Below are 20,541 nucleotides of genomic sequence, written 5' to 3' on the forward strand. Positions count from 1 at the left end.
GTGACGTTTGATGAGTGATATATTATGGGCGCGCGTATCGAACGAAGCCTTGCAAGGGAAATGACGAGTCACATGAGTCAAATACCAATTGCCGGAAAATCCTCTTTCTTTTTGATCTGGTGATGCCCAACACTAACCCATTTTTTCTCCTTTTTTGATAATGCAAAAAGAGTAAGAAACCTTGTCGACTTGGCGAAAGCCACGCTCTTTAGTCCGGTATCCGACTCGTGAATTTTCTGGGATGATTGGCCAGGACCCTTGCAAAAGCGCATAACTAAACCGAACCAGAGCTGGCTGACAAGTGGTTCGGAGGGGAGGGGGGGGGGGGGTTTCGCTTGGGCAACCGCAAAAGGGGGGTGTGGTCGATCACCAAAGCTGGAAGTTTGTGTGGTCTTTTTCAGGGGATCGAATCCTTCTTACGACAGTACACTAATCCTCGTATAAGAGGCGCACTAACGAAATTATGTACAGATCAAGAAAGCAAACACATAATGGACAAAAGTTTCCTGAGCAAGATGGAGGAGGTGTAGTGTTCATTAATTGAGTTTGTGAGTTGTACGGATACATTTGTTGAAAATCATAAAAAAGAAGAAAAAAAAGGACAAGCTCTTTTTCGCTCTCTCTCGTAAATAGTACAAAACTTTCTCGCTCGGCACTACAGATATCCGATAACCTAAGATTGCAAATGCTACGTTCAGTCGCTCAGCGTGCTCATCCAAGTAGTCGATAAAAACAAAACAGCCACACCAACGACAAGGCAGATCGATAGTCAAACCCTCGTACCAAAGAAATAGAAACAAAACCGAACAATAAATAATCAGAATGCCTCCCAGTAGGTATCTCATGCTGCTTCCAAATCGCAATAACATCAAATCGTAAACAGTGTGTGTGGGTGTGTAAGTCATAAAAGGGGAAGAAGGGCAAAGCTTGCGAAGCTTCATGCCTTCACCTTTTCATGACCGCCAAAGATCTCCGCCATGAGATGCTCGTACGGAGCCAGAGGATGCTCCTCGGCCAAGTCCATATCAGCCATCTTGTACCGTGGGTTCGATGTGTGCATGGCGTGGAAGCCTCGGGCGCACTCCTGCATAGACTGCTCGTACGTGCCCCTCCCCTTGAGGATGGCGGAGGCTCTGTTGGCGGCATCTACCGTGTCGGTGGCGACGTCTTCCAGGACTGCGAAGACATCCTTGCCGGTTGCCATACGGCGGTTGTGAATATAATTCCTGGTCTCGCCGCCAAGTTCCTCCTTGTAGAAGCTGATAAAAAGGCACGCGGTCAGACATACGTCGATGGATGAAGAAAAAGCAAATATACACTAACAAGTGTCCGTGTGTTATAGATATTGGCGGGGGGGGGGGGGTGAATGACTTACGAGAAAACGTCGTTCGAAATGTCGATCACCCTGGCCATGTCAGGAATGGCCTCCAGGTATTGACTCACGTCCGGGTATTGGGCTTTGGGGAAGCAGAAGACGGCGTACGCCACATTTATGCCAGCCAGGTCGCGCAGGAAGTCGGGGAACTTGATCCCGGCGCCCCGCGTGGTCTTCATGTTCTGGAAGCCATCGTGACGCTCGAGCAGGTTGCAAGTCATAAATTTGAGAGCCGAGATTTGCAACAGGCTGGCCATGACGGGGTCAAAAATGTCGGGAGCCTGACGCAGCAGGCCCGCCAGCCCTTCGAGCATGGCGTTGGGCTGGGTCTCGCCGTTGAGGAAGCGCCGCTGGAAGTGCTGGGCCTCGTCCATTCCGCCTTCATTCTGGCCCACGATGTCGTCGTACTGAACGACGAGCCAGGTGAAGAGCCCAACATAACCCTGCACTTCTATCGGGTGACGGGGATGGCACATCTGTTGCGGGTGTTCCGTCAGCACGCTACTTATCACAATCACATTTTAATCCATGGAGAATTTCCAAAATAAAAACGAGGTATTATTCAAACGTCAAAACGTGGCTTTAGGGTAGCATGAATGGTAAGGAGGTGGGATACATACCGCAGCTAGTGAGAAGCCCAGGCGGAACCCCTTCTGGGACAGAGGGGTATCGAGTGGCCATCCGATCTCGACGGCTCTCTTGTGCATATATTTCAGCAGCGCTTCGACGGACTCGCGCTTGACCCGTGGGACGCCGGGGTACTTGAGGTCCTCGAGCATCTGTTTGCAAATGGGCTTGCAGAGGGCAGCCAGCCGCTTGGGCTCCTTTGCCAGGTCATCTTCGAGGCGGATTCGCTTCGGGGCGCACATTCCCCACACGGAGCTGAGCATCCGGAGCCACGGCTGGGCAACCGAAACAGCGGCGCTGTTGATTCCTCCAGGGCTGAGACCGGGAGGGCTGACCATAATCTTGGGCGAGGTGGACATTAAGGGCAACAAGTGAGAGCTCAAGAGGAGCGAGCTCTAGAGGAAGGGCGGTGGGTTAGTAAGGGCGGTTAATACTGGATATGAATTGTCGGTGTAGGTAGAGTTTAGTCTAGAAGAAGCACAGACAAGAAGCTAATGACCATATCCATGAAACCTCTTGACGGGGGAGACCTGGGCTTTTTATTCCTAACATGGGCTCGCGATGTTCCCATGGACAGGGAGGTCGAGATGAAAGGCATGTGGGTGGCAGGGCATCGAGAGGTTTCCATTTCGAGCGAGGTGCCGGGGCGAAGGAGAAGGAGGAGGCATTCGGCGGTCCAGGTTTGGCTACGGCGGCAATGGTGAGGTGGTGAGCGAGGCAACGATCTGGAAGAGGTAAGGAATAGTGGCATCAGGGCAAAGTGAGAGAAAATGCGGTGCGATTTGATACCTCGATCGCCAGCCATCGCTCCCTCATCCCTAGGTCAAACCAAACCGTTTGACGGTTCGCCGTTGGCTCGTGTGGCATGTGGAGAGGGTTAAGAGCAAAGTGGGCTTAGTCCCAGTTGCTAGTTCAACAACGCTGCAGGTTTGTCCTTCGTTGTTGGAGGTACACTACTTTTGTGTACATACGCTACAATGTGCATTGGTACCGCGGTCTAGCCAGGGCCCCTAGGGAGGACATTACCCAGGCTGGACCGGGTTAACAAGTTGTTAGTGGAGAATGGGCAAGCATTCCCAAGGATCGTGGCCATGCAATGCAGCAAGAGAAAGATGGTGGTGGTGGTGTACAAAGTTTGTGCGAGAGTGGACGGAGGAAGGTCCGTGACGGAGTAGACGATGGATCATGGTGCCAGGAAATATCAAGTGAACTAAGGTCGAGTGCCGATACGCAGTCTCGGGTACAGACTACACTACAGAGTCCAGACTTGAGGTCACAAGAGTGGTGTGCTGTCATGGTGCTGGATGTAAGGGATTGTGTGGGTGAGGTAGGTAGTGTGCTCCGTAGGCGACTCCGTGGAGGGGGGTTTGATTGTGAGATCATCCCGAAACCGCATCAACTCCCGGATCGCATCATGGACCATGGATGTGAAGCTGTTGACGGCCAGGTTTCCCCAAGTATGCCTAAAATGGGTGTATTCCCGGGTTGACGATATATGTGCAGCGTAGTAAGACCGCAAGAGAGGTGGCTTAGGGCAGTGTCAAAGACGGGAAGCATGGCATATTTTCGGAGGGGGAGTTGCGAAGTTGCGGCGTGCGGTGCGGCGATGACGACGCACGTGAGTTTGTAGTCAGCAAGGAACATGGTAGCCCCGAGTCAGGAGGTGGTGGGACGGCAGGAACGGGTCCCAGAAAAAGAGAAGATAAAAGAGGAGCCCACCCAAGAGCGCAAGAGCCGTCAGCGTCTGTCAGGGCCTGTGTTACTCCGTACCTGCCATCCATGCACGCAGGTCGCAAGAAGGAAGTGGGGGTCATCTGGGGTCGTGCGAACATTGGCTTCCCAAACATGACATGATCATCTCCAAATTGCTCCTCCATACGTACACTCCGTACCCAGCACACAAACCTAGCATTCAACCCAGTACGGAGTGCCTACCTTACTGTCAGGACGGGTCCAATTGTGCCCGCCAACGGTTGCCAAGTGGAAAAGGGGGGCTCTTCCCCTACTGTGTACGTAGTACGAACAGCTTGCCTATCCTTACACAGTATCCGTACAGGCTACCCATAGGTAATCCATCCATGAAATCCATCCCATCAGAGCCGTAATGCGGTAGCCGTAAAGGACCAAGTAGGTGGCTGCGGGCCATGCCTTGGAGCCATGCCGTGGCTTCGTGCCTTGGTGCTGGGGTGGGCGGGGTGGCACGCTGCACTCACAGACTCTCCCAAACCCAGAGCAGTAAAGCTCCAATACACACAAAGATGGCTGCCGCTTTCGCTAGGTGTTCCGTCCCATTCCCTCTGGTCCCGTCTCAGCTTCGGCGTTCCGTGAGCCGTACGGGTCTGGAACTGTGGACAGTTACGGCGTAGTTGCTTGTTCACTTGGTGACTATGTGGCTGTTGCGGCCGTTGTATGGAATCATTCGAATCAGACGAACACGCGCACGAACACGCGAATTGCCGGATGGCGGATGGGGGCGCAGATTCACCATTCGGAGGGGGTCTCAGTCGGAGGAGGGAGATTGCGTTTGCAGAATGGTCGAGGCATCGGAGCGAGAAACCTGGAAAAACCTTGCTTTGGCTTTTAGATCGCCGAACATTTGAATTACCATGGATGGTCCATGACCTATTTTTCTGCCCACTCGATGCTCTGGGTCTGGTTGTCCTACCTTACCAAGCGTGCAAGCCTGCCACCACCTTGCTTACTCCGTACGTTACGCGAACTTGCGGCTTTGCCTGCGTGTCGTGTCCTGACGAAAGTGTTCCGTTGCCCTCCACAGGTAAAAGGGAAATCCACAAGGTCTTCTTGGTACGTTGGGTCTCTGCACAAATGCAGCAGAGAAGTGGCCGTTTTCAGCCGTCGCCTTCTCCACCGGGTCCATGCCGGGTCATAGGGTACGTAGCAGGCAGCCAAAGCCAGAACCAGGCAAGCAACGCCAAGCAAGGGTTCTTTCCCTTTTGCTGCCGTCTACTGCACAGTACGTATGTGCTCTTTGCTCAGCTCACCACAAAGTTCAACTTCGCGTGCTGGTTGCGTGGTGCATCTGTCATCCAGCTTCATTGTTCCCCGTCCACCATCTCGTCAAATTGTGTCACTATTCAAAGCAATGACCGAACCGATAGACCAGCCGCTCGCCACGCTGCTGCCAGTACGAGTGCCGTGCCGCTCTCCTTGGAAATGTTCCCGAATGTCTCTGATGGCGACCACCACACGCATCCACGCTCCACCACCACCACCAGTCCACCAGCACACAACCACGCATCAAAGACTTAGTTACGACACACACCCCCTCCCTCTTCCCCTTGAACCTTGAACCTTCCCACCTGCGACCCCTGGATAGCGTGAGCCCGTCTCCTTCTGAAGGAGGGGGAAGCTAGCCGTATCCCGTCGAACTTCGTCGACCTTTACGCCCCATTGGCACGCCGTGCCCGTCTTTTTCGGCTTCTCTCTGTCTCGCTGGAATGTCTGGCTGGAGTCTGGACCCCTGTGCTATGAAAATCTCAACCCGAGCATGGCATTGGGAACAGCCGACAGCATCGATGCCCCCAGAGATCCCCTGCCCAAGCCGCTGGGCCCGCATCTGCGCCTTCTTGGTATAAACGCCGGCGTCCCGTTCGGAGTCCTCACTTCTGCGCTGGACGCGCTTCAGATTCGCCCTGCCGTTGCATTGTTGGTGTGCGACCCAGACACTCACACGCCGCAAGTCAAGTCAAATCCTGTCAGCAGCAGCAGCAGCAGCAGCAGCAGACCCGTACGGATACTTCGTAATACCTACCTTACTCTCGGAAACTGAGTGTGAGACTGAGTGTTGGAAACCCACCCCTGCCCTGCCACCCTTTCCACTCTCCTACAGCTCAACCTGCAGAAACTGGAGAAGAAGAGAGAGGGAGATACCGGTAGCAACAGGCCCTCACCTGAGACCGAATCTGGAGCACAGGAATCGGCACATCAGAGACAGGAAAAAAGCACATACGGATACCGGTACCTTACACAGAATCTGTGAGGGGTGAACAATCGAGACAACTGTTTGTTGCTGTCTCCTGCTTGGCCGAGTTCTCGCCCGATCCCGCTCACTCGCTCGCTCGCTCGCTCCGCCGAACCGAACCAGAGCATTGCTGCCGCTAAGATGAGCATTCAATATCGGCGTCTGGACCCTTCGAGGCGTGAGATCCGCCTGCTTGAGATTCAGTCCGCGCGCAGCCTCAGCGATCCAGTCGAGTGTCGGCTCGTCACAGTTCGCCTGACGGATGAGCTGTCCCGCGAGTACATCGCCCTCTCGTCACTCTATGGCGACGCGGCCGAGACCGAAAAGATCTTCGTGGGCGGCCATGCCGTCACTATCACGGCTCATCTGGCTCAGGCACTGAAGCAGGTCCGCGCCGTCTTCTATCCGACTATCTCGCAGCGCTTCCAAAGGACGCCGGCCAGGCGGCCTCACGGCGCCCCGAGATGGCTTAGGCAGCTCTTCGGTCTCGGTAGCTCACGTCAGAGTGACTTGGAGTCGAGGTGTTTGAGGGTGTGGTGCGACTTCCTCTGCGTCAACCAACGTGACGACGTGGAAAAGTCCAAGCAGCACACGGACATGCGTAACATCTATCGCAACGCGGAGCTTGTCGTCGGGTGGCTGGGCGACAAGAGGGACGACACCGATGAGGCCATGGCCGCTCTCGCGCGGATCGAGGACGCCATGCCGCCCCACTGGGGCGACCCCGGCGACCGCGAAAAGCACCCCGAAGACTACGCGCCATTTCACAAGTGGGCGGTCCCCATTGCGTCTCTATGGGCTCCTGGTCCCGACGGCGAGATTCCGTTCCTGATGCCACATTGGGCCGGTGCCAACGACTTCATGGGCCGTTCCTACTTTCAACGTCGCTGGATCCTTGAAGAGCTCGCCATGGCAAGGTTTCCTACCTTTTTGATTGGAGACACCATTGTTCCGTGGAAGCAGGTACTTCGCTTGAACCGCATGATGGAGGAATTTAAGTATCATCCGTCCGACATCTTCCCCGCGGTAAGTGCCTCACCGTACCGTTCTTCTGGAATTTTGGCCTTCAGGCTAAGCCTCCGGCCGGCGCTGTAACGCTCGCCTCACCTACTTCGCCCCCCTTACGGCCGTAAACCTTTGCATGAAGAGATCTCGATCGACTGACCCGGTTTCCGTAGAACCTATCGGCCATGATAGCCGAGTTACCTCTTGAGACAGCGCACAAGCTTCTCGATGAGTTTGCAAAGCGAGAGGCACTAGAGGAGGCCCAGATCCTCAAGGAGACGGGAAGCAGCCGGGCGACCTCGTCCACGCGATCCACCGACACCAAGTAATTGGCGTGGCGTGCGTGCCATCGATACTGGCGATGTTCGGGGTTCTGATCCAGATTTGAGTAGGATCCCGGCGAGAGAGGCAAGGTAGCAGGCGGGTATGGGATGGTCAAGTGCTTATCACTCACCTCAGTGACCTCACTTGTAGCAGGCAGGAGTTGTAGACCAGCCTGGAATGCTGCCAAGCCATGTCCGAAGGGAGGCTTATGGTTTGAGGGGTAATGGGAGGGGAATTCCACGGAAGGAGGGCTTAGCGTTGTAACGAGGATACCCAAAAGTTCCTTCTAGCTTCATTTTAGCAGGATCTTTGAACTTATTTCTTTTCTTTCTTCTGTTTTGCTTGTGGCCGTTTTGTTCCCTTTCTTCCCGCAAACACATGCGCGCGCACGAGACGAAAAAAAGTACGGTTCCGTCGTGATATAAATACCAAGAGCCGCCTTCCCACAAACACTGTCCGGAATGCGCGGGTACGCTTGCCATGTGGTATTGAAGAATTTCGGACGAAACGGGACGAAACGGGGTCAAACTGGAGCGTTTCCCGAAGCTCCAGCATAATACACACCCATCGCATCACATCACATCAACCCCCTCCCCCCGCCCACTTCACGCCCAGGCTCCATGTCGTGCGACCCCAATGATTCGACTTTTTTGCAAAATATGAAGATTGGAGAGCGGGCCAGCTCAAATGCGAGGAATGATTTGCGAGCTTGTGAAGGTTTCCTGCTGGGTCTCCAATAGTGTGATGCAGGATCCTGTGCGATGATAAGTGATACTCTGGGGGGGCCTAAGGAAGGGGGGGGGGCTGTTTCCTCTCTCTGCCTGTCCCTTCTTTGTTGGAGAATGAGAGAGGGGCCATTCTGCAGGCATTGTCAACTAAACAGACTGGTTTGTTTGGACAGGTATCTGTATGGAATCAATGGAATCATCAGAGTCCAAGGACTCGAAGATGCAAGGGTTACCGGAAGAACTGGCCCTGCATGATTTGCGACCTGCTGACCGGCGGATTACGTACTGAGGGAATTTTGTTCGTTGCAGAAACGCAAAAAGGACAGTATGAGCAGCTCGTCTAGGTACTGCATCGCTGCGGCGCGCGCATCATGCAGCTTTCCTGCGGCAATTCCGCTTAAGAAGCAAAGTGCAGCCGGGCAGGGTACGGTACACAGGACAGGGGGCCCGGGGTTTTATATGCAGGTTTTCTCACTCCAACATTTACGGAGTAATATCCGTACTACGTGAACTTTCCTAGGTAAGTCGGCCAAGCGACCGAAACTTACAAAGAAAGACAAACCAAACTCTCCTCTCTCCCTCTCCCTGACGGTCTTGCAGTTGCGAAATAACGTACCGCTTAACCGAGGGAACCGACAGTTTGGCACGCGCCACCACCACCTTTCTATTCCGTCCAGTATTCCGTGTCCAACCTGAAACTATATTTGCTTGCCATCCAACCTGCACCAACGCACACATCCAAAACCAACAGCATGAACCCATCCCCATAGCCTGGACATGTGTGCTGTTAGCCATGTTGGAGTTTTTGCTCCCTTTGTCGGGGCCCATGTTGGTGTGGCAATCACATACGATAATTCTTCACCGCTACTACTTGGCCCTGCTTCGTTGGACGGTTGGAGATGGTTTCTTTGGCGACGATCATGTACTTGCCTCCAAAGTCACCTTTTGTCTACAAAGTCACTTTCGGTTGATATTCCGGAAGGTGCGGAATTATTGACGTGTTTGGTCCGGGAGTAGTATTGTCAACTGATAACGACGGTTCCTTCTTGGAGCCGAATTGTCCGGAGAGTCTCTCGTCCCCAGGATTGTTCGTAATTGTTATCTTTCATCTTTTCTCTCTGAGTCGCTCTTTGAGATCGTTACAGAGCAGGAGGGCTCGAACTGATGGAAGTCAACAATTGAACGCCAACTAGCTTGTTCAAAGACACAGACTTATCTGCTTCGCCAACCTCATGGCGACCAAGCCGCGAGCGAGTTGGCAGAATATCTTTGGTTTTGCTCATCAGATCATGCGAGAATTCTCGCGCACATAAGACGTCACAAACAACACTTGAGTTGTGATGGTCCTGACCAACTACGAATACGTTCTTCTGTTCATACAGGATTCTGCTCCAGCCAGCCACCCAAAAGCTCGAGCTATTTATTATCAGCAAGTGGCAGCGAGACACGACTCGAGTATGCATGCAAGTTCTGACGAGTCGCAATTCCTACGAAAAAGACGCAAAGAATAGGGGAACTAGTTACAAAATTGTGTCGCATCATGTCAAGAAGTGCGACAATTGAATTTTGAGAGCAAGGTGTGTTAATGCAATTGAAATGAGTGTTACCAAGTGTTGAGGCTCTACGGATACGAATTGCAAAAATGCAACTGTAGCGTCAAAACTCGAGCCGCGCCAAACATCCGACCACCAACGGCAAGCCCCACAATTTCTTGTTCCCCTCCCCTCCCGCAAAAGTGCGTGTGAGGTTGGATTTGGCACCTCTTGTTCGCTCGGAACATGACAAAGAGAAATTGGTGGCCGATCAACCAGAGTGGCATAAGAAGCGAAACAGCGAGAGGGTTGCGATTTGCGAAGCGAACCGCTCAGATCACTGTTTAGTGGAGATCTTTCCCCAGTTTGAGGACTTTCGTGCAGCTCTTGGCCGGCCGGTGGCACGAAAGAAGAAGAAGGAAACATCCCATTAATCCAATCCCATCCAATGCAAACCATCCCAAACCAACCGAACCGAACCCCACGCACGCACGCACGCACGTACTGTCACGCACGTACATCCGTACGGTACGGCCTCGGCCGTGCCGCAACCCTGCATGGGGAGTGTGGTTGTACAAAGTCTTGTTTTGTTTTTTTCTTGCCTTGAGCCTCCAACCTGCCTTTTCCTGCATCACTCCGAAAAATGTCTCGTTTGTTGAACGACATGCGGGCGAGCATATGCAAACCTGACTCAAGGCCCGAGGTAGCATCAGAGATCCTAATCTGCGGATGCAATGAGTGAAAGAATGGGCAGAAAAAAACACGAAAAACGAAAAAGAGAGAAGATGGAGGAATGTTCAGGCCGTTCTAGGCCTATATATACAATAGGACTCCATTTCCAGGGTTGAGCCACTATCGTCGCATCGTGATACCACAGCCACGGGAGCTCCAGAACATCTGCTCCTGAGGGATGTCTCGGAAACTTCCATCTCTGCACAGCAAACGGCCAAGATGGTGAATAATCATCACGGGGGATGATCTTTGTGGCTCTTCTTCACGACGAATAAAGTAGGCCACCTCGGACTTTCGGGTGAGAGGCGAGACTTTACCAGATGCGAACCACACGATGACAACGCCACGTGGACTTCGGCTCTCGAGTTCGACCTTCGGCGAGGTGCAAGTCGATGAATGTTCGCATGTGCTTTCCCTTTGGGCAATGTCGGCGCGGATACTTAGGGTCATCGCGGCACAAGGCCTCCCGCGTTCTTGCCTTTGGGTGCTAAACTATACGAGAAAGACCGGGGGAACGGCGTTTCGATCCCCAATTTCAGGCGCTCGATCTAGCGGGCTCTTTTCTTATTCGTGATACTCCCGAACCAAGAGGATTCTTTGGTCCTGGGTGAGCTGATCTTTGAAAACGGTGTCGCGGTTTCCCGTGAGCTAGACTAACGCCACCAAAAGCCAGCACCCTCTGGAATGTTGGGGGGGGGATGATCCAGCCGCCGTCTCAGCTCTAGGCCTCTAGGCCCTCCCGAAAGCGAGAGACACTTTACCACTTGCGGCGCGAGAAGGAGGGAAGAAGAAGCAATGACTGCTTGATCCAAAGTCTTACGTCTAGAGCCGATTTGTTGCCTGCTGCCCTTCTCACTCGTTCCCATCGATCGAAAAGAAAAGGGTGGCACGGATGGGAATTTCCCTTGCTTTTGTCGTGCGCCTCCATTGACTGCATGCGTCCAAGGCGCAACCTCTTCTCGCAGCCACCGTCCATCGTCGACCACAGCCGCCAGCCGTCAGCTACAGCTACAGCTACAGCTACAGCTACAGCCCGCCCAAGAATGTAGGTAGGTGCCACTGTCTTGTGATTGTTTCTTTCTCAGCCCAAATGCCAAGGAAAGCGAATCGGTCTGCCTCGCTGCCAACCGTGCTTTGAGACATTTTGGGGTCAAGATCCGGCTTTCTTCGATGAGAGTCTTTGATCTTTATCTTTATAAGGGATGGCTAGTCCCCCCACAAGCCCCCTAACCCCCCGCGAGCCTTAAACACCCTTCCACGTCGCACAACCCAAGGGAGAGAGGACCCCTAGACCCAGTCTTTGGAGAGACAGGAGAAGAGAGAGACAGAAAGAGAGAAAGAAAGAGAAACACACGCCCATAAATCAAATATCAAGAAGCTCTTTTTGAGCGCGGATCGCGCGTTCCATCCATACGCCCAACATGGATCCTTTACCACAGTTATCGCCCGAGCAGTTGCAGGAGGATAAGTCGCCCCTGGTCCTGGGAGTGATATCAATGTGCCTCTTCATATCAACGGGCATATTGATCCTGCGACTCTGGACCCGCTTCCACATTGTCAAGAGAATTGGTATCGACGACTGGGCTGCCGCTTTCTCGTTGGTAAGTTCGAACCAAAGGTTGCAAACCGTGGCAAAGCCTTCGTGGTGTATTGACGGAAAAGCTGACTGTGGTAGATATCGGTATTAGGCGTCGGTCTTTCGCAGGCAGTGAGTGAGTTTTTGGCTCATTTCAAGTTGCAATATGCGAGTTGAACACTTCAGACTAATCGACGACAGTGACGCGGTATGGGCTCGGGAAACACCAACAGACGGTTCCACCAGGAGAAATGATTGGGTTCATGAAAGTAAGCAGCCTTGCCCCAGAATCATATCAAACCCGCTCTGACAAATTCAACCGCTTTAGTGCTTTTGGGTATCTGTTCTCTTCTACAGCCTGGGACACTTGTCATTCAAGATGGCATTCTTGCTCCAGTATTATCGCGTACTGGTCACCCACTATATGAAGAAGTACTACATCGCAGCCATGATCTTCGTAGGGGCTTGGGGACTTAGCGTTGTGATCATCTCCTTTATATGGTGTATTCCCCTTGAGGGATTTTGGGACCACTCAGTACCGGCAAAGTGTCTTCCTCAGCAAGTCCTATTCTACCTCTTCGGGGCCTGCAGTATCGTGACGGACGTTCTCATTTTCCTGCTGCCGCTGCCGGCGCTGATCCAGCTCAAACTTCCGAGGACTCAGAAGCTGTACCTGCTTGGCATCTTCAGCCTTGGATTCCTGTAAGTGTTTCGGATATTGCGATACTGTCATGCTCGAGTTTGACTGACTGACTTTTTCTCTCCTTCTAGCATCGTCGGCATTTCCGTCTTGCGCCTCCAATTCCTGAAGATAAATCCAGACTTCACCTACTGGAACGTGGAGCCCGCCATGTGGTCCCTCGGTGAGCTTTCGGCAGCAATGGTATGCCTTTGCCTGCCTCCTCTCAAAGCCCTCGCAGCCCGCATGGGCCTGCTTGTCACCCGGACGGGGACCTCGAGGACTGTTCCCTCGACGGTCGACCGACACAGCCGTAGCCCGGCGTCCAACGCGCCGCTCTCGCCCATTCCCAAAGCGGTCGAGACATACACGACAAACTCTCCGAGCGAGAAGCCCGGCAGCTTTGGTAACTATGTGGTGGAGACGGAGCGCAGCGAAGAAGTGATTCGGCCGAGCCCGGCGCACATGGTATAACAATGTACAACAACATGGGACTTTGGGAACCTACGACTTTTATGAAATAATGCATTCTGGAAGATGCCATCAACAAATTGGGGTTATCTCTTCCGGGACTGGCTGAAATTTGGGTAAATGTAGCATTGGGAGTTTGGGCACATCAGGATACCACCAGACCATGAGTCACAACAGACATTGATAGTAATAATACCATAAATCACTTTCTCCAAGACGACTTGAAGCTTGAAACTGTAGCTTCGGATGGCTTGATATCAGCAAGACGGCCTGGAACTTAGTTGTTAGCGGGTTACCTCGGCCAACATTTGTCACTGATAAGTACCTGCCGCTACTACATTCATGTCGACGGGGCGACGAAGGATGACATCCCGTACGTTACACAACATTAGCTCTATGACGCTTGCGCTAAGGCTACTCGTACAACCTAGTGTTGGAGATCTGCTTAGTTCGACTTTGTTGCCGCCGCCAAGTGGGACATGGTGGTGAGCCTCAATCTTTAGATTCCCTTACACACCAGCAACAGCGGCCGTAGGAAACTAGACAACGACTCTTCCAAAATTTACGACCAGTGCGACCCTTGGTGGAATCCATCTCCACACTGGTCTAACCGGCAGAATTTTGCCGAAAGAAAGCTCCAGCTTTCGTCGAAGCCTGATCCAAGCCTTTGCAGCTTTGCACCGTTTGCGGGTCCCAAGGGGTGCTCCACTGGCGAGCAAGGACATCCTGGATTCTCATTGATTTCTTCCAATTTGGGCGATTATATAGTGTCATTGAAATCGCTCAAGTCCGGTGGTGCTCCCATTCGGAAGTCGTAGCAATTTACGCGTCATGGCCACTGTCTCGTTCACAATTCATTGTACAGAAGGCCTTGAGGATAAGGCAGGTCAAAACTTGGGTTAGAAAAGTTCAGAAGCTGTGATAAGACGGAGTAAATTTTATACGGATCCAATGAGTGCTGGCTGCCTCAATTTTCATACAGGTGCGCAAAAAAGCTAAGTACATGTTTGGTGGCTTACAAGTTACAACTTGCAACTGCTGAGATGAAACTGAGGCCAAGATCCAATCCAGGGTCACCTCTCTCCACTGCTTTGGATTTTAATGGCTCAACCCGATCTCGTATTACACGGTAAGAAGCAAGACAATAATTCTAAATTAGGGTGTCAGTCATGGATCTCAGATATAGTCTCAATTGGCGACAGAGCAGGGAGTTTGACTCGTCTTCACGTTCCAGAACGCAAAAGGATCCCCATTCAAAGCAACCTCCCGCATCTTTCGGAGTTTTTAATCTATATTTTTTTCTAACTTTCGGCGAAATTGATATAAGGAGAATGGAACTGCAGGCTTGGAGAGAACAAAATATTCTGTAACCATATGCTGAACTGAACTTTTTCCTTCAAAGAATTGCTGCCTTGATTGGACCTACAGATCTTGAACACACTCTTGTAGCTTTCAGTCTCTCCCGTCTCAACCAACTGTTTTGATTAAATTGGCGTGCTTGATCTACTTCTCTCAAACGCAGAATCTGAATCATTGCAGTGACAGCTCAGTACACAATCTGTCCCAAAGTTGCTCAACACATCGTCCCACTCCTGGATAGTCTGATACACATGCCTCAGCAGCTTTCGCAGGTAAAGACCGTGGTGGCCTCTCGCAGCGGAATGGTGAAAGGAGCAGCCGGCCACGTAATCAAAGCCCCCACGACACGTAAACAAGATCAAATATCCGTGAGCCATCTCATGGATCAGGAGCTCAACGATTTGCGCAATCGTCCACGTTCCTGCAGAGTCAATGTCAACGTCAACGCTGGGAAGCGAGCTAGCATGCTCCTTGACCACCTCCACGTGCGAAGCGCTGCCTATTTCTTGGCAGACCTCGTTGTTCTCCCGAATACACACTTTGAGATGCGACTGCACGATGCCTGTTCGTCGTCGACGCGCCGTAAGCCATCCTCTGAAAAAGTAATGGTCGAGCAGAGACGCCACCCTGATAATGTGAGCATAGTGACTTGGGTCTCGATTGTTATAGAGTTCATGGAATCCTTCGATTAGTGCATGCTTTAGTTCATCGTGATGTTCTAGGTTGGTGTAGGAGCCCAGGGCTTGCCCGTTTTCGATCGTGTTGGCGACTAGATCTGGAAGGCGATATGTGCCGTACTGACCTGGTAGCTCAGGTCCAAGTCCATGCCAGTGGATAATGCAGGAACATAGTTCAGAAGGATTCGGAGGGCGCGGTCGTTGGGCCTCCATGTTTGGGGCAATGTCTCGACAGTTTTGTACTCTAGTCTCTGGCGGCGTCGAAGTAGACCACTCACAAGCCGGGCAGAGACCACAGCCGACGTAATATAAGCTCGGTGGGCTTGAAGCCTAATCATATTGAGTTGCGAACGCTGTCTATGTACAGTCCTTAATTGGTATCTATGCCTAGAGACTAGAAACAAAGTGCCTCTTTGTCCAGGGCTTGAGGTATATGCCGTATCAAACTATATGTACTCAACAGATAAAGAACGAACAATACGCTTCAGTCATCTACGTTTTGGCTCACATTTGACGACTCAGTGTCTTTGTATTTGTTTTTTCTCTTCGACTTTTCGAGTTGAGCCTCCCATGCCCCAGATACCTCGTAATTGGACCATCGCATTCGAGTTACTTGACACTTTACTAGATCACACCGGCAAATAGAAGCAGACACTCCTGTAAATAAATGCTGTACATGCTCTCAAACGTTTCTAGAAAATAGAAATTTCCATTTCCACACCCCACCACGACCTCTTAATGTTTCTGCTTCATTCTTGCCACTTCCTCCTGTGACCCAACGCCTACAAGCGCAGTGCCCTCAACCGCCACCTGAGTATACCCATATCTTAACCTTCGATTTTTCAACATCCTAGCGAGATCAATGCCGTCCATTCTTCCAGCTTTAGGAGAAATATCCATATATTTGGAATCCCGCACGACAGTCGACGCATATCCCAGAATCTCCGGCCCGTGGACAAAATGCGTGACAACAGCACTTGTGAAACCTCCTAGGAGAAGCATAACACAAGACACGATATACAGGCCCATCCATAGACTAGGGACGTGGAAGACTTCCACCAAAGTCTCGACGTCGACGCCAACAGTGGAATTGGGCTCAAATGTGGCATTGACATCTACGCTTCCACTGGGGGCGTTCGAGAAAGCTTGGCTGAGGAAAACGTACGAGTTGACAAGTTGCGCAAGCCGGTACCCAAAGTCCTCTGGATTGATGCTCGCCAGCTCCGGCGGCGTATTTGCACCAGTCATGGTGATCGAGGATGGGTTCTCGAGGTAGTTCAAGGAGATATCCGACGTGTAGCTTGAGCCAAAGTGGTTTGTTGCTTGAGGCAGCTTCCGCGAGACGTAGCGGAAGACTCTTGTAAAGGACAATTGGGAGATATTCTCATCGGCGTGGGTCTTTTGAGAAGGGCGCTGCGCCGCGACACTACAACTCTGTCGAGCGGTGGAAGGAGAAGAGTCTCGCGAGCAACGCACTCTTGACTCGACATATTTCTGTGTGACGCCGCAGCGAGACGTCGTGTAATCTGGTGGTCCGCGGGAACTAGTCTGCTCCCTCGCTTGGAAGAGTAAAGTCGTCCGGTTAGCCACCACTCCCTTCTCATTCGTAAATACGTTGGGGCGGTTGGCATCCTCGACCCTGAGCCCGCGCTTGCTGTACCAGTCGTAGTCATTCCACTGCGCATCTACAAAGTTGTCAAGCGCGAGGTTCCATCCTGACATGCCGTCTGAGGAGGTTGTCTGGTTGAGGTTCCAACCCTGCCAGGTCCCGTTGGCGACGGTTCTGCAGCGGTCGGACATACAGAGCGAAGTTTCGTTGAATATGACGGCTGTGGCGAACGAAGGGCCGGATTGGGTATCGTACGAGAACGCTGAAACGCTGATATTGTCACATGCGAAGTGCATGTAGCTCGATTCCAGCAAGATGGTTGTGTTTCCGTCAGCGACGTGCGTGATGGGAACGCCGACGAGAGATGAAAACTCTAGCTTCTCTTTATCTGCTGGGACGTCTTGCCATTCTGTTGTCTCAAAATTACCGTACGACGATAGCGCCGGAATCTTGACGTTTCCCCAGACATCCATGGAATCGCTCTTTACGGCATCGGGACTGAGAATCAGAGCATTGTACATGGCATTGACAATGGACATCCGATTGATGTTATACGCGTAGCTCGTCGGCGAAGCATCTGACCAGGATGCAAACTGGGACCGGGCATCAGTGTCGAAATAGACGACACTTGAAGGAGTAACCACGCTTCGAGGTCGGGTTTCGAGCATGCGCAAGACGGATTGGCCGCCCAGAGGCGAGAAGATCCATATCAGAATGAGTGATAGCGTCAGGAGGTTGACGGCCCGAAGCTGGATATGAATCAATAGCGTGCCACCGACAGTCCGGCTTCCCATCAATTGTTCCAACGCTTCCATGGTGGCGCCCCTTTCGAGTTTCCAACGGGCGATTTGGGACATGAGACGGCCTATGATAGCCGCGAATATTATGGGAAAGAGGGTAGCAAGCTGGAAGAGTCCATGTCAGTATTGAACTGTGAAACAGGATACTCGCAAGATAAAGAATACGTACAATGGTGACTGCATTGCGATATTGTCCAGCAGAGGCCTCGTCTGTCTCCTGCCCATTGATGCTCAACACCAAGAAGGCAAAGATAAGAAACCCAACCGGGAGTACGACCGCACAGATATCAGCCAGGATCACGAACGGCGTCCAGCTGACCTTCTGGAAATCATGTGCGGCATCGCTGCCCTTGCCGCTGTCGCTACGGGCCGTCGCCGAGTTGCCGTCATCGGGGTTCTGCAATGGCTCGTAGATCGAGTTGCCGCGACTCGTCGTTTCTCGAACAATGGGTTCTTTGAGCGTCTTCCTTGTCTTGTCTGTGCCTTCCAGAGCCGGATTTGTAATCAAAGGACGTTGTTCACGCGGTGCGTCTGGGGAATCCATCTTGGCCAATCGAAAACCAACTCTTGCATTTGTAAAAGAGGCATTTGCACAGCGAAATGAGGTGCCAAAGGTCGCAAATACATGAATTCTGTAGAATGTGCTGTTTTCTTTTTGGGACTCCACTGAACAGGCAACAGAATAAAAATATTGGTGAGAACCTTGGAGGTGTAAGACGGAGGAGATCATGCATGAGACATTGCGCTAGCATCAAAAACCCCTGGCTAAAATTGCCAAAGACGGACGTCTTGGCGGTCGGCTGAAAAATGACCACCCTGTCCGTGGTTCCATTGGCTAAGTGAGCTATGCTTAAATTGGCGACTTGCAACGGGATATGCTGGCGGCTGATTATAAAGATGCAGGTTGAGAAAGACGACAAGTTCTGAGGCAGTGTAATGGCCTAAAGTGGGTTGGTAGGAAGATGACGAACGAGCGACTGATCCTCAGATCTACGACTTGTTCAGATGGGCTTTGTCAAAATAATTAGAGACGAATGGGAAAGAAGCCATGAGTCAACCACCCCTACAGGCTCCTTCGGATCGCCCAAAAGCAAGATACTTCGTTTGCGATGGGCTGGTACCTGAAGCCTCCCGCTCATCCCAATTCGCCAAGGCACTCGCACGCATAAATCAATCCATTAATTTGCAAAGCGTGGGGATTCAGTAAACGCTTAGTTCCCGTGGATTTCGGGATGGCTACTAAGTCTATTGAGCGATAAGATGCAATGATTATCGACTAAGTAGTAACTAGAAGTAGCAATTACAAGCCAAGCGGCTAGACTAGTTTCCAAACCCGGTAATATTACGAAACTCAAGCTTGTCAAGTAAGTTATATCTCACTCAGATCGTCGCTCATGACAACCAAGTAGGTACGGGTTTGAGATGCTTCTTGAGAAAAAGTAAGAATTGAGTAAATGGAAGATGAAGCCTGAGACAGTGTCCATTCAGATGGTGTGTTGAATAAAGACCAGTTGCTGAGCCTGATGTCGATGTTTGATATGATCTTGTAATTCTTGTCTGTAAGTGAGGTAGATTGTCAATCCCCTTCATTACGTTCTCGTAGAAAAGCCACCAAAGTTACAAGCAAGACGCCCGACTATCAAAGGTGATGTAGTAAGTGACGCAAAGACACTCTATGCTAGCGAACAAGTTCAATAGCGATTGCTCGCTCTACCATTTCCAGTACCCAACGCCAAAAACAAAAGGCTTGTTCACACCTCACCAATTACATAGGCTTCGCAGCGAGCCACCAAACACGCTGCCCCTTGCTCCTCGACGAGATCCTATCCCCCCTCTTCCACAACTCCAGCCCAAAGTCCTCATACGGATGAATAGACTCATCAGTTAACCCAAAGTCCCGTAACTCCGGCGCCAAACTCTGAATCTGCCCCAACACAGCCTTGAGTACTGCAACAAACGCAAGCCCATGGCCCCCGCCATCAGAGTCACGGTGCATAATATCAAAATCCACATCGCACTTATCTCTCCGACACGACAGCAACAAGAGGTATGCGTGCACCATTTCGTGAACAGCAACCTGCACAATCTCCCTGAGTGGTAGCGGCTTGCCGGTACCGGTGGTAGTGGTGGTGGTGGTGCCGTCATCGCGGTGACGGACCGTGCTCAGGCGGATGACGATGCTGGGGGCCCCGGGCCTACTAGCCCGCAGCGGCTGCGTCCAACCCACCCTACCCCGCGTTTGTCCGACTTCTAGAAGGACGGGGTGCGATACGTGGTTGATCTGGGGTGTCGGGAAGAGCAAGCCTAGGAAGCAGAGATCGTCGATTGCTTTCATGATGGAGAAGACGGTGCTTGCCGAAGTGACTTTGGGACTTGTTTCGGTGCCCTTGTCGACTAATACGCGGGCGACGGTGTTCTTTAGTGACTTCTCGGAGGCGGACCATGGGATCGGCCCTAACATAGATTCGGATAGAGTAATTGCAACGTCGTTGATGTTGTAAGACCGTGGTTGCGGTAAGTGATCATCCTTGTGCGATTTCCGCGAGTGATGTTGGCACTGTTGTGGTAGAAACCTGGCCCGCTTCGATTCCGCCATGTCGAGTTGTAGCATAGTTGGCGGGTGGACAATCTTCCTTTCCTCCTTGTCGGTTCAAAGAAATATTTCTCAGCGAGCTGTCATGTCGCTGCCATGTTCGTTTTGTAAACACTTACTCGCCATCCCGTCCCGACGGCGCTTGGGTGCGTCTGTTTGGTACAACGGTCAACCGTCGCGGCCCAAGCACGCATCCCCTCACCTCAGAGCGTTTACCAAGAGAGGCGCATGGTTTCAAACCGGGGGCTCGGTCAGCCAGTTTTCTCACCGTCGGCGATGTCGCAGAGTGAGAAGGGAGTTTAGACTGCCTCATAGCGGTGTTCGAAGCCGTGCTGGCGTGGGCAACAGTCAGCGCGACTGGTCGGCAGCGAACGAGTGATAGTGTGACAGCTTGGTAAAGTTGCCATGCTAGGCAAGGCTTTGAAATAACAGATCTAGATGAAGAGGGTTATAGAAGGATGGATTACAATGG

General features: G+C 52.0%; 6 protein-coding genes across 6 annotated transcripts; 2 read left to right on the top strand and 4 right to left on the bottom strand.

The window, feature by feature from the left end:
• Positions 1 to 937: 937 nt before the first annotated feature.
• CCOS01_07051 (longiborneol synthase) lies at positions 938 to 2,361 on the bottom strand (the record flags this gene model as incomplete). Its single annotated transcript, XM_060455218.1, has 3 exons — positions 938 to 1,259; positions 1,376 to 1,851; positions 1,996 to 2,361. The coding sequence occupies 3 exons, from the start codon at positions 2,359 to 2,361 to the stop codon at positions 938 to 940; spliced, it is 1,164 nt and encodes a 387-aa protein (XP_060314918.1).
• A 2,744-nt stretch (positions 2,362 to 5,105) lies between these two features.
• Positions 5,106 to 7,318, top strand: CCOS01_07052 (heterokaryon incompatibility protein; the record flags this gene model as incomplete). The annotated part of the gene is made up of 5 exons (XM_060455219.1): positions 5,106 to 5,147; positions 5,373 to 5,750; positions 5,853 to 5,980; positions 6,053 to 7,010; positions 7,163 to 7,318. 5 exons carry the CDS (start codon positions 5,106 to 5,108, stop codon positions 7,316 to 7,318), a joined length of 1,662 nt encoding a protein of 553 aa, XP_060314919.1.
• A 4,408-nt stretch (positions 7,319 to 11,726) lies between these two features.
• Positions 11,727 to 13,034, top strand: CCOS01_07053 (uncharacterized protein; the record flags this gene model as incomplete). Its single annotated transcript, XM_060455220.1, has 5 exons — positions 11,727 to 11,906; positions 11,981 to 12,017; positions 12,083 to 12,150; positions 12,210 to 12,583; positions 12,653 to 13,034. The coding sequence occupies 5 exons, from the start codon at positions 11,727 to 11,729 to the stop codon at positions 13,032 to 13,034; spliced, it is 1,041 nt and encodes a 346-aa protein (XP_060314920.1).
• Positions 13,035 to 14,515: 1,481 nt separating this feature from the next.
• On the bottom strand, positions 14,516 to 15,280 carry CCOS01_07054 (uncharacterized protein; the record flags this gene model as incomplete). Its single annotated transcript, XM_060455221.1, has 1 exon — positions 14,516 to 15,280. The coding sequence occupies one exon, from the start codon at positions 15,278 to 15,280 to the stop codon at positions 14,516 to 14,518; it is 765 nt and encodes a 254-aa protein (XP_060314921.1).
• A 522-nt stretch (positions 15,281 to 15,802) lies between these two features.
• On the bottom strand, positions 15,803 to 18,020 carry CCOS01_07055 (uncharacterized protein; the record flags this gene model as incomplete). Its single annotated transcript, XM_060455222.1, has 2 exons — positions 15,803 to 17,581; positions 17,646 to 18,020. 2 exons carry the CDS (start codon positions 18,018 to 18,020, stop codon positions 15,803 to 15,805), a joined length of 2,154 nt encoding a protein of 717 aa, XP_060314922.1.
• Positions 18,021 to 19,241: 1,221 nt separating this feature from the next.
• Positions 19,242 to 20,072, bottom strand: CCOS01_07056 (uncharacterized protein; the record flags this gene model as incomplete). The annotated part of the gene is made up of 1 exon (XM_060455223.1): positions 19,242 to 20,072. One exon carries the CDS (start codon positions 20,070 to 20,072, stop codon positions 19,242 to 19,244), a length of 831 nt encoding a protein of 276 aa, XP_060314923.1.
• Between the last annotated feature and the right edge of the window lie 469 nt (positions 20,073 to 20,541).

Source organism: Colletotrichum costaricense (genome assembly GCF_030867565.1).
Source record: "Colletotrichum costaricense strain IMI 309622 chromosome Unknown Scaffold_6.1, whole genome shotgun sequence".
In the NCBI taxonomy this organism is placed as follows: Eukaryota; Fungi; Ascomycota; class Sordariomycetes; order Glomerellales; family Glomerellaceae; genus Colletotrichum; species Colletotrichum costaricense.